Source organism: Panthera pardus, unplaced genomic scaffold (genome assembly GCF_024362965.1).
Source record: "Panthera pardus isolate Hobbes unplaced genomic scaffold, ASM2436296v1 HiC_scaffold_16, whole genome shotgun sequence".
Taxonomy (NCBI): domain Eukaryota; kingdom Metazoa; phylum Chordata; class Mammalia; order Carnivora; family Felidae; genus Panthera; species Panthera pardus.
Genome location: NW_026526721.1, coordinates 86,981,033 through 86,993,868, shown reverse-complemented (window position 1 = coordinate 86,993,868; position 12,836 = coordinate 86,981,033). Strand labels below are relative to the sequence as shown.

Below are 12,836 nucleotides of genomic sequence, written 5' to 3'. Positions count from 1 at the left end.
AGAAGATGAGACACATGGTACTACAGGAAGAGCCAACATTAGACACTATTCACAAGTTTCAAGCTGACGTTACGTCCATCACAAAATGACAATCATGGCAACTAATGTTTTTTAGCATTCATGTGATAAGCGGTGCTCTAAATACTTCATATATATTATCTCATGTAATCTTCATGAAATCTCCATCAAGTAGGTATAATTACCATCCCCATTCTACACATGAGGAAACGGAACTCAGGAGAGTTAAAAACTTGCCCAAGAGTTTCCAGATAGCTAGGCAGCAGGTACCTGGGCTTGTGTGTCCCCATCTACCCTCTACAAACAATACAGAACAGTAAGGAAAACAAATAAAACTACAAAAAAGCCATGCCCTCCACATAACGAGAAGGCACAGAATGCCCAGACTTCAACATAACTATAAGTAAAAATGGAGAAAACATCAAATCCCAGGGAGCACTCACTCATACTTCTGCCACATGCATTCACAGTAAGCAAGAGAGTCTTTCTGCAGGAAAGAGAGAAGAGGAAGCTAGCAGCAGACCTAAAATTGCTTTCAAACCACCACCAGGAAAAATAAACCCACCCTAAGTTTGTAAACACTAAAACATGATCTGGTGGAGCAGAGCACTCACTACTGAACGGGGCTTAAATGTACACATGATCTGAGGCAGCAAAGTGGCTTCTGGAGGAGAAAAAGACAAAAAGGAAGGGAGAGGCACCTTTTGGCACATGGGAGGCAAAGGGCGGGAAACAACAAAACAGGAAAAGCTAGCATCCTACAAAACAACAACAACAAAAATTACAGGACATACAAATCACAAAAAAAAAAAAAAAAAAAAAACAACAACAAAACCTGAAGAACTGAACTTTGCTACGGTCACAGAAGAGACTGTCACTGAATTAAGACTCTCATAAAGCATCCCAAATCCTCATAATGAACAGATGAAAACACTAGTCAGTTCTTTATTTTATTTTATTTTTGAAAACTAATCAATTCTATACAAAGTTATTACCAAAAAAATTAACACATCTCAGCCAATGAACTCCACCCCCCAAAAAAACATATGAAACAGAAGAAAACCATTAAGACAATACTCCAATTTGAACTAATATAGTCATTTATTTGGAAATCTGAAACATCACGTTATCACCTTCAATCAGAATCCAAGAGGTACAAGGAAAAATGGACAAAAGAGTAAGAAATGAAAAGAAGGGTAATTAAACTTAGGAAAGAAAAAAGAGAATTTTATCAAAAATGAGAAGTAAATGCGTGCCAAAGGAAAACAGACACAAATGAAAATGTACTAAGAGACACTGAAGAAAGACAGAAAAGCAGTCAAGAAAATAAAACAATATAAAGACAAAAATCTTAAAGGCTCAGAGAGGAAGCAATGGAAATGGAGGACAAGAAGGAATACTTTATGCAAAACTGGAGCCCCTGAAAGACAAAAAAAACTAAACAGCCAAATAGAATATTTGAAACCATATTCAAATAGAACTAATATTTGAAATTACAACCCAAGAAAATTGTCCAAAAGTAAATCAAGACCTAAATTTACATATTGAAAAGGCACGCCAGGTTGCTGGGAAAATCAACTTAGAACAATCAGATCTGAAGTATATTTTTCAAAAGGTATGAGATTTCAAAGAAAAAGAAAAGAAAAAGCCTCAAGCTTTCCAGGCAAAAAGAGCAAATAACTTACAAATGCATAAGAATTAGAATGGCATCCACAATATGTAAAACAAGGCAGTAGCTGAGAAGCATTTTTTTTTAATGACACTTAATGAAAGTGTCAACCAAGGATTTTATGTATAGCCCACTGTCCCTCTGTCAAGGGTCAGGACTACAGAAAAACATTTTCAACATACACAACCTTAGGAACTCAGTACGTGTAAGTCCTGCTTGAGGAATCTTTTGGAGCTTCGTCCAACCAAAAAATGACTGGGAAAACTTCAGCAAAAGGGCTGATGGTAAGTATTTTCATAGATATAATTCTAGATCAAAAACTAAATAAAAGGTGGAGATCAGGATGAAAGATTGATGTTCAAATATTACATGACACAATGGAAATCATGCAACAAAAAACAGAAAAAGGAAGAGGAAAGTAGAACAAGCCCATTGATTCTGCAATAGGTAATTTAGCTGGAACACCACTGAAAACTGACAAACCAGAGGGGGGCCTGTGTGGCTCAGTTGGTTAAGTGTCTGACTTTGGCTCAGGTCATGATCTCGCGGTTTGTGGGTTTGAGCCCCGTGTCGGGCTCTGTGCTGACAGCTCAGAGCCTGGAGCCTGCTTCAGGTTCTGTATCTCCCTCTCTCTCTCTGCCCCTCTCCCTTTCTCTCTCTCAAAAATAAATAAACGTTAAAATAAAAACCCTTAACTGACAAACCAGACAATACATTAAATAACTGAACGGGATAGTAAGATCACTTAAAGTGTATAAATAATAGGGATATGAGAATGGACTACAAGGTATAGTAGGATGTGATATACATTCCTAAGTATACGTTTTTGTATAGTTCTTACTTTTAGAACTGTATTAACATTTCACAAACTTAGAAAAAGAATCAAAGTCAACAAGAATTGGGGAGGACTCAAAATACAAACAGAAACAAACAAACCTTTTGTATAAAAAAATGAGTAACACAACAATACTGAATGGGGTGGGGGGAACTATTCACATGGTCTTAAAGTATCACCCCCACGATATTTATTAAACACAAAAAGAAAAATAGTAACTTTACAAAACAAGAACCTTATACCAGGCAGCATCTCTGTAACCTAAGTAACTTTTTAAAGCAATATTTTTACTATATATCATGCTAAAGACAAAAAGAACAATACACAAATATTATCCTCTGGTTAGTAGGTTTTTCATGGGGATGTAGCTTATCAATCTGCAAACTATGTATACTGAGAGAGAGAGAGAGAGAGAGAGTGTGTGTGTGTGTTGTGGTTAATGAGTGCCTAAGTTTTTCACTATCCTAGAAAGAAATTAAACATTAAGAAAAGATGAAAGGCTGGAATGAACACTGTCCTATTGTACTGAAATTGGAAGTTTCAATCTGAACTCAGTTTTCAACATACATGCACATAAGTATATATAAATGTGTGTACACATAAATATATATAACTAGCTCTGCCACTGAGATGATCTAGAAACACTAACATCCCAGTAGCAAAGAGTATGCCTTGCACTCAGATTTTGGTTTCTAAACACCATTTTCCAATAAAAGTATACCTGGCTCCTTGAAGAAGTGGCTAGCATAGGGAAAATACAAGAAAATCCTAGAATCTTTTGTATTCAGGAATTAAGGAAGCATGACAAAAATTACAGGGATGTGTTAAAAGGACACAGGCACCAGCTTGAAGATTCTCACACTTTTCAAATCTGGGACAACATAAACATCGGAATAAATACTGATAGTAATACATTATATCCGTAGAATAAAATAAGAATCCATAATCTATGGTGATTGAATGAAAGCAGAAAGTTCTTCCTTAAGGTAAAATTCCAACTAATAAAGGTAGAAAGAATCATTAAAACAGAAAAATCACCATTTGGCAAACACCACAGTAATAATCACTGCAGGGAAGAATCATCAATGGATGTTAAAATTACTCAGTGAAAATACCATAAGAAATAAAATACAGAGTCTCAAAGTACCTCCCCACATGATACTTATTAAACACAAGAAGAAAAATAGTAACTTTATAAAGAAGAACCCTGGCAGGCACCACCTTAACCAGTGACCGAAGTCAACAGCACCAATGATGCAAAATTTTCATGTCATCTCCTTCCCAGTATGATGCACGGGGAATGATGCAACATCACTTCTGTGGTATTTGTGTCAAACACACACACACACACACACACACACACACACACAGAATCTGAGCTTAATAATGAGAAAACATCAATCAAACCCAAATTGGGATATTCTACAAAACTACTCTTCAAAAATTGCAAGATTGTAAAAAACAAAGAAAAAACTCAACCTGTCTAGATTAAAGGAGACATAACAACCCCATGCAAAATTTCATCCTGGATTGGATCCTGGAACCAGGAAAAGGACCCCATTAGACAACTGGTGAAATGTAGTCTGTAGATTAGATAATATTATTGTTATCAGTGTTAATTTTCTGATTTTGATCATTGTACTATAATTATAAAAACATTCACATTTGGGGAATCCGGATGAGGTACATGCAGAAATTTTTGGTAGTGTTTCTGGAACCAGCTTGTAAGTTAAAGGTTATTCAAACTGAAAAGTTAATAAAATAGGATAAAACTTGCCCAAAGCCACAAGTAAGTGGCAGAGCTGGGATCAATCCTGAGCCACCACGCCTCACTGCACCCTAGGAAAAGTCAACAGTGTTAAGGACCATCTCAGGTACCAGAAACTGTTCTAAATGTCTTACACATACTATTACTAGTGACATCATCATCTTCTTCATCATGAGGCAGAGAGGAGTTAGGATATATTTCCAATGTCATACATCTAGTAACTAGTGAGACTACAATTTGAAGACTAGTCTGACCCCAAAGTCCATGATTTCATGTTCTTAACTAATAGCCTACAGAACAGATACTAGCAAAGGAAACGGTAAGAAAACAAGAGACCCTTAAAAATTAAAGACATAAATGCCAAAGTAAAAAAATTCAATAAAGAGTTAGAATTCAATACCTCTTAGAAATAAAGGAATGATGAAAGAGAGAAGAGATAAGCAATATAAAGAATTGATCCAGCTAGTCTAGGCAAGGGCTACCAGAATTACCAGGAAAAGAGAGAAAGTATAGAGAAGAATTTTATCAAGGAAACAGCATCAAAGAAAATCCCCCAGAGCTCAAGAGAAACAGGAATATGCAAATTGAAAGGAACTACTAGCACTGACCAAGGCCAATGGGAAAAGAGGCACAACTAAACACATCCATCACTGTGAAATTTCAGATATTGGGGATCAAAAGGAGAGCCTAAAAGCTTGCAAGGAGAAAAGTTCCAAAATTAAAGTAGGTCACCCACAAAAGAGTAAGAATCAGAGTAAGATTTCTCTTCAGCGATTCTAGATTACAAAACACACACACACACACACACACACACACACACACACACGCAGACACAATGAGGTATATAGCCTTTAACATTCTTAGGAAAAAAAATTTCAACATGAAAATAAACTGTCACATAAGAAAACATAATACACACATTTTTAGACATATAAGGGCTCAGAAAAATTTATTACTCCCTCACTTTATTTTAAAGAGAGAGATGTATTGTAACGTACATTTATATTTATTCTTTCTTCAAGTAATGTGAAGAGGTACTTCAATAAAACAAGATTGGAAAATAGAAAGAAAGGAAGAAAACATGTATATTTAGAAAAGCGTTGTCCAAGCCAGAGAGCGAAGAAGAGAAATCCAAAATTGACATCGATGCAGCAAACCCAGAGGGCATGGGAGGATGGAGGGATCTGGGATAAAGGGGGGATTCCACACAGTGGAAAGTGCGACGCACTGGAGGGGAAAATGGGGATATGATAAAGATATATTATGTAAGAAAAAGAAGGCACAAGAAGAAAAGCAATGAAAAACTCTAGGATATACAATAAGCTGCACAATGAAGTCAGGATCCAAATGTGAAACAACTAGTCCAAACTAGAACAGGAAATCAGTGGGTCTAATAAGGATAAATAAAACGGATTGTAAGCAATAAAAACAAAGATTAAGAAGCTAGCAATTGTTATAAATTCATAAGATTCTTCTCCCTATGTTTTTAAAGTATCAGAAACTCGAGGAAAAACAAAAGGTTATTTCGCAGTTAAAATCCACATATAAAACGAACTAAAAAGGGCATGATTTTGAGCAACTGGTGGCATTCAAGAAAGGGTCATCCATTTGAACTTCGCTTTTGAGTAGCATGGGATCGTGACATTGGAAACAGAGAAGAAAACAGTTCTACTGTGGACAATAGTTCCCTACTCATAGTAATGCAAAAGCTGAATGTCAACTTTCAACAATTGGAATCAACCTTATAAATAGAGCAACAGAAATTTTAATTTGATTATCAAATAAACAAAAATGTGATCAACCTTAACAGTGTCAAAGTAAAACTATTGCCAACACAAGATGAGAGTTGGAAGGCAGAATGGAGAAGAAAAGGAAGGGATAGAAGAGGAAGAGAGAACAGGTGATTACCACTTTTCATTATATGCCCTTTGTTCTATATGCATTATTTTGAGTTAAAATTTCTTTAAATGTTTTGAGGAAGCTGTTCCTAGTGGCAAATGCTACAAAAGGTCGAGAAAGAACTAAATTTGACCTGTAAGACCACAGGTGACCTTGGAAAGGACCATTTCAGTAGAATATTGGAACGGAAATCAGAATGCAGTGAATGAATAGAAAATTAAGACCAGGAGAGGACAATTATACCTGTCAGAACTCTTAGGAGAGAAGAGAAAAGTTGCCAAAGAAAGGGATTAAAAGCACAGGAAAGGTTGCTGTTGCTATTTTTATTTATATAGAAAAACCTGAGCAGGTTTTTAATTTGATCGAAGTAAAGAAGTGATGACAGGTGATGAAATCCACAGTTAGGGCAAGGAATCAGCCTCGTACAGAAGAAGGGATATGTACTCTTCTGAAATAAGAAGGAATGAGGTCAAGGGGACTAGGATGGAGAGGCAGAAAGCTGGTGAGACACAGCCACCGGCAGGATCATGGAGACCTCCTGTCTTCTAGTAAGTGCATTTTGACTAAACTCAGTCCACTGCAAGTTCGTTTGGAAAACAACCAGATGGGAGAATTTTGAAAAACATAAAAATTAGCTGCGATTAGAGTTGCTGATCATGAAACCGGGTAGCCAATGTTAAAATATAAATACCAAAATCAGTACTCCAAACTTTGGGATAACATCAATTGCATTCTCTGCATTATCAATTAACATCACTACAATCAGCATCACAACTGTAGAACTACTTTTTTTAACCTGCATTCTGTCTCCCTTTCAAATTTTCTAATTAATACAGTACATTGTTATTTGGCTGCTAAATATTACAAATAGAAATAGATCTATGTTTATGACAAACTTTGGAAATGCACCTTGAGTGAGCAGTTATTTTTCAAATCGACACACAAATTAGCAAATAAATTGGCTGACTTTATTTTCAATCGTGGATGCACTGGCAAAATTTATCCATTTTTGGTTGCTTGTTTTATTTCTGCTAATGACCTTCTATCCAAAGTAGTTCTTCCTCTGGGCATGTCTGCTGCTAAAACAGTGTTGTGTTACTCCATGCCAGGCTTGCCCTAAGTGACCTGAAGCCTGCAGACAGATTTTAATAAAATGAAGATATGTTTTTCCTCCAAAGGTTTTATTTTAAATTAAGATATAACTGAAGCCATAATTGTGAGACTGTAAAAATAGGTAATCTCATTAAAAGTAAAACAACTCAGGGTATTTTGAAGCAGATGGACTGGGTTAAAAAGACCTGGGAATAAAACTAAATCTGTGGTGACCACAGATACCCAGGGGTCATTGCGAAGGCAGCCCCAACACAGGAACATCAGGATGTCAGGGAAAGAAGGTGGTGAGTTTAAAGGGAAATAATGAGCAGCTTCCATTGTGTGTCCTGGATTTCTGGAACATGATACAGTTAGACTCTAGCATAACACTGCCCACACCACACTGAAGGTTGTTTATAATACCCTGGGCAATTTGAAACTTTGCGATTTCAACAATGGCACCAACTGACTAAAACGTTTTGAGTAATGTAATCACCGTGATTTATCATTTCACACAAACCTGTTTCTAGCTTATAAACAGGCTACCACTGACCCCTTTTATCTCACGCATAAGAGATAGTGAATTTGTGGTCTTGGTATCACTCGGTATTAAAAATTATAAAGCAGGTTTTCAGAAGTAAAACTTTCCATCACCTCATCAACCACTTCGTTTTATTAGCCTACTTACAATCATTACTGTTCTGCCTATTCCTGGTTCTTGGTAAGCCTTACTCACTGGTCTTACCCTGGTCTTCAGTAGCCCTTTTCTTTTTAATTTTTTTTAATGTTTATGTTTGAGAGAGAGAGAGAGAGAGCGAGCAGGGGAGGGGCAGAGGGAGAAGGGGTCAGAGGATCTGAAGCAGACTCTGTGCTGACAGCCGAGATGGCGATGCAGGGCTCAAACTCAGCAACTGAACTGAACCGTGAGATCATGACCTGAACCGAAGTCGGAAGTTCAACCGACTGAGCCACTCAGGCGCCCCTTCAGTAGCCGTTTTTAATCATTGTCTATTGGTGTACTGTCTATTAGCCTTTGATGCATCTTACAGGCTGACATTTCTGTTTCCCTTCTGTAGTGGTTTCACCCACCTCTAAGTTATGTCCATGCTCTGACTGTTTATTATTCTGACCTACTCTTTGATCCACACTCACTCATCTCAACCACATCTATCTTGTTGACATTCAGATTTTACTTCTAAAATTAACTTTCTTCCAGGTGCCTGGGTGGCTCAGTCCATTCAGCATCTGGCTCTTGATTTCAGCTCAGGTCACACTCTCACAGTTCATGAGATTGAGCCCTGCATCAGGCTCTACGCTGACAGCACAGAGCCTGTTTGGGATTCTCTCTCTCTCCCTCTCTCTCTCTCAAAATAAATAAATAAACTTTAAATAAATAAATAAATAAAATTAACTTTCCTTCTATACTATGCTAATAAAATTGTTCCATACTTTCACACGCTCATACATTAACTGCTTTCCCTTGTTTCTCTGTAAAGGGAAAACAAAAACAAAAAACCTCCCTCTTTAACAATAACACTGACTTCTTTCAAATCTTTGCTTCTAAGCTCTTAGAAACAAACTTAGAAAAAACCCAAACTTTTAATTTTCCATTAGGTTCTACTTTCTTTATACCCACTTGCTTCTCTTTACTCTATTTTTACCCTAGTTCTTGGCTGCTTAAATTATCCACTATGACAGGCTATCCTTCTCCAACTTTTCCCCTTAAAAATTCTGATTATAGAGACATTTATCTAAATTTCACTTCCCTGTTCTCATGTTTTCTAATTTACATATTTACCATATCATGAACAGAGCTGAAATTAAGTACAATTACTAATCTTATCAACTAAAAAGTTCAGAGCACACACGTGCACGCACACACACACACACACACACACACAAATGTAGAATCAAAGAAAAAACAACAACAAATAAATGCAGATTGTTTCTTATCTAGGTTAAGCCTTATAATCCAATGACCCTCTTCAAATTGAATTCTCTCTATTCATAACCAGAAGCATCCATTACTGTCTATAGAGCCATAAAGTGATATTAGGAGGGGAAAAAAGGCAGGAGATACAGATATAATCCATACACACAGATTAAAATTACACATTGCCCAAGAGTTTTACCTCATAAAAGTAAACAACTCTTCTTTAAAGGGCACACACAGGTAGGTTTTCTCTCAAGTTAATGACTTAAAAATCAAACCTTGAGAACTTAAGCTTGATTTTTCAAAGTGAGTCTTAGCCTATAAAACTGGCCATTCTGCAGGAATAAATGAAGAGGAAAACTAGCACTGAGTCTTGGGTTTGACAAGCATCATCCTGACTCCCCTCAAACAGTAAAAGAGGCAAAGGAAGACCCTGTATCAAACACTGTGGTGGAGAGTGGTACACAGAGAGAATGAGAGTGGGGCTGGGGAAGGGGAGAAAATGTAAAAATAAAACCAGAAGATGCCTTCATGCACCAATGAGGACATGTGCCAAGATCTGAGATATAATTAACTCAATCCTCTGCACCTGAGGGCCAAACAAACCCAAACAAAGGGAACTCCAGGGAAGCCACACATTGTCTCTTCCCCCAAATCCCCAGGAAAACAATATACCATCACAATATTTCTGATGTACAATCACAAAGTGACACAGTCATCAGTCTTTAGGATCAAAACAAAACAAAAAAGATTTACACTTACAGTGAATAAAACCCGTAAGTTAGAGATGGTTATAGTGGCACGATGGAAGAAATACTTGTATAAGTCATCTTTCTACCTTACGTCTTATTATCGCAGCTACTCGTGCAAAGAATAAACAGCCAAATCAATGCTGACCCAGAAGACATCCTTTCATTCAGTGGTGTTTGGCCCCAGTTGCTTCTCAGGTCGCCTTTTTCCAAAAAAGGAAATTACATAATTGTATACGGATAGCAATCTACAATAAAAAGAAATACCGTACCCTCTCTTTCGAGCCAAAAGTTAGCTTTCTATTTGTTCTTAGGTAATAACACCCTTTAAAATTTTCCTTTCTGCTAGCCATTCTACATGGAGGTGAAAGCTTTAAACCTTAGAAATGATTATCAGTTCACACTAACGGGCTAAAAGAAACCACAGTATGCTTCCTATGAAGGGTAAGGCTCAATATTCCAACGTCATTTTATTCTACCGATAGAAAAATACATGTTTTCCTTAGGAGTGACAGGTTATATAAGAAGAGTCAGAGGTCAAAGAGACAAAGTGTAAGATTCATAGAGATTACCTTGCACTGAGATAAACTGTATTAGCTACAAGATAATATTTATAAGACTAATTCTTATAAACCATTTGAACTGAGTTTGGTACATTATGTTTCAAATACCTATTCACCTGAGGATTGCGCCCTGGTCCACGAGCACAGATGATGCACATTTGCCTACAACAAGTAGTAAGCTATCAAATGCCACACAGTTACGTTGAGAGTCCATTCTGTGAAACGTGATGCTCTCTTTTAATGTAGGAACCTTATGCTTTTTAATCAGACAAACTAATATCTAGTTCTTCACTAAGCCATCTTGATTATTCCAGGCACAATTGGTCATATCTGGAGACATGACTCTGAAATGAGCAAAGCCCTAAAACATTCTCTCACTAAATTCCTGGTTTTCTTTTCTTTCCTTACCTGATAATGAGCCTGGGCTTGCTGCGCTGAGTTCAAGGTGACATTGCAGAGTTTGCAGTACAGGGGCTTACATAGCTCCTCCAGGGCAGAGTCTTGCTCTCCTCCCTTAGGTAACTCCTCTTCCCCTGCCAGAGGCAAGGAAGCCTCCTGCCCAAAAGGCTTCTGTGGCGGAAGCTGCAAGGTTCCTGTAGACCTGGCGGCCACTGACATAGGAGGAGAGGATGAGGGCCGCTTAGGCAGAGGAAGCCCGGCGTGTTGCAAGAGGATCATTGGGTAGGAAAGCCTTGGGCATAATCCAATGGGCGATGAGAAGTCAGGTCTTCAAATCTGAATCAAGAGGGGAAAAAAAAATGCTCACTTAAAAATGTGACCTCAGCAATATGACATGTAAATGACCACACCACCTGACCCCTTCCTCTACTTCTCCAAGCCACCTTTGGGATTTCTTTTTGCCTCCTCTAGCAGACCTCCCCTGTCTGTTAATCCACACTGACACTATGCTCTTCCACTGAGAACAGCTTTATAGATTTCGCTTTATTTTGCTTGGCACAGCTCCAACTGCGGTCCCTCTGGCCCATGAACATTAATAGCATTGCATCCATGGCTAATTAAATCTAAAAGTCACATGGCTGAAATGGACATCAAAGGTCACCTAGTCCAGACCCCTTCCCTCAGGCACACTTACACTTAAATACTCTTGATGATAATTACGCATAGACAAAAACACTACAGGCTAAGAACCTTAGCAAATGTCTCCTTTCCATCCAAACTAGTCTTTCCATCCAGATGATGTCAAAAAGAGCAAAATAAAGACTGTCATGTCTTGGAACCCTGAAAACACTCTGAGAGCTAGCTAAAATATCAAGGAAGTTTAGGAATAACTCAGTTACAGTGTAACAAAAATAAATAAAAGAGTTCCTTCCCATCAACCAGTAATAGTTAAATAGGTAAGCCAATGATTCCTCCCAGCAGAGGCTGTAGACAGCGTGTGGGCCACATGCAACTTCAGATGTCCTCTGTTTGGAATATACAGTGTTTTGTTTTGCTTTCACTTTTTAAATTGAATTAGTCATCAACATTTAAAAATCAAGAAATTCCTGGCTTCTCCTGACAAAAGGATGATCTGGCAACACTTGGCACCTGGTCCTATATGGACAATTAGCTAGTCAGTGCTGAGAGGCTGAGAGGCCAGTAGCCAGGCTTGCCTTCTTGGGGCCACCTTCTTCCCCACTTGGCCTGCTGTCTGTATCTGTGCTACTTGCCTGCTCCCTGTAGGCCCTTAAGCATAGGACCCCACTTTGTATGGCCTTACATTCATGAGTTGCCTAAAAAATCAGAATATTTTCTCTTCTTCTAGCCATAAATTACCTGCATAAAATAATGTATCAACTAAATGTCCTATGAGGTAATGGATCACACTACCATTAGCCCAATTTAATTCTAGTTCCTCATCGGTCTTTCAGCAATTTCCTTTCTCCTTTTTATTAAGTAACTGATAATCTCAATTCTGGAAAAGATCCAATACGTTCCAATACCTCCTCAATTTTATACATGGTTTCTCCAGCCTCCCACCCAGCTGGCATCTTCTAACCCTGAGTATCTCAAAATGAACCACAGTACACGCTCTGAGTTCCCATGATTCTAATTAACCCAAATTAAAATCCTTACTCCAAAACACACAATTCCTTCCACTCTCTCAACACTACTAAAACCTCTTTTCTTGGTCAATAAAATATGGCTATTTTAAACTGCTGAAATTTTCCAGCTGCAATAGAAATGTGTACATTTTCTGACGATAATAGATTTACTAAAATTAACCAAAATTTTAAAAAGTTAAACATCTCTTTTAGCACAATTATAAGTATACCTGTGGAAACTGCAATCAAGTAGTAACTTTTATAC

General features: G+C 37.6%; 1 protein-coding gene across 5 annotated transcripts in view; it reads right to left on the bottom strand.

The window, feature by feature from the left end:
* The window catches only part of ZMAT3 (zinc finger matrin-type 3), a 32,601-nt gene that overhangs the window by 17,600 nt on the left and 2,165 nt on the right, over nucleotides 1-12,836 (bottom strand). For all 5 annotated transcript variants that reach the window (XM_019463218.2, XM_019463220.2, XM_019463221.2 and 2 more), the window contains exon 2: nucleotides 10,935-11,261. In XM_019463218.2, coding sequence (XP_019318763.1) covers nucleotides 10,935-11,204 — 270 coding nt within the window. In that variant the 5' untranslated portion in view covers nucleotides 11,205-11,261. The remainder of the gene's footprint in view (nucleotides 1-10,934; nucleotides 11,262-12,836) is intronic.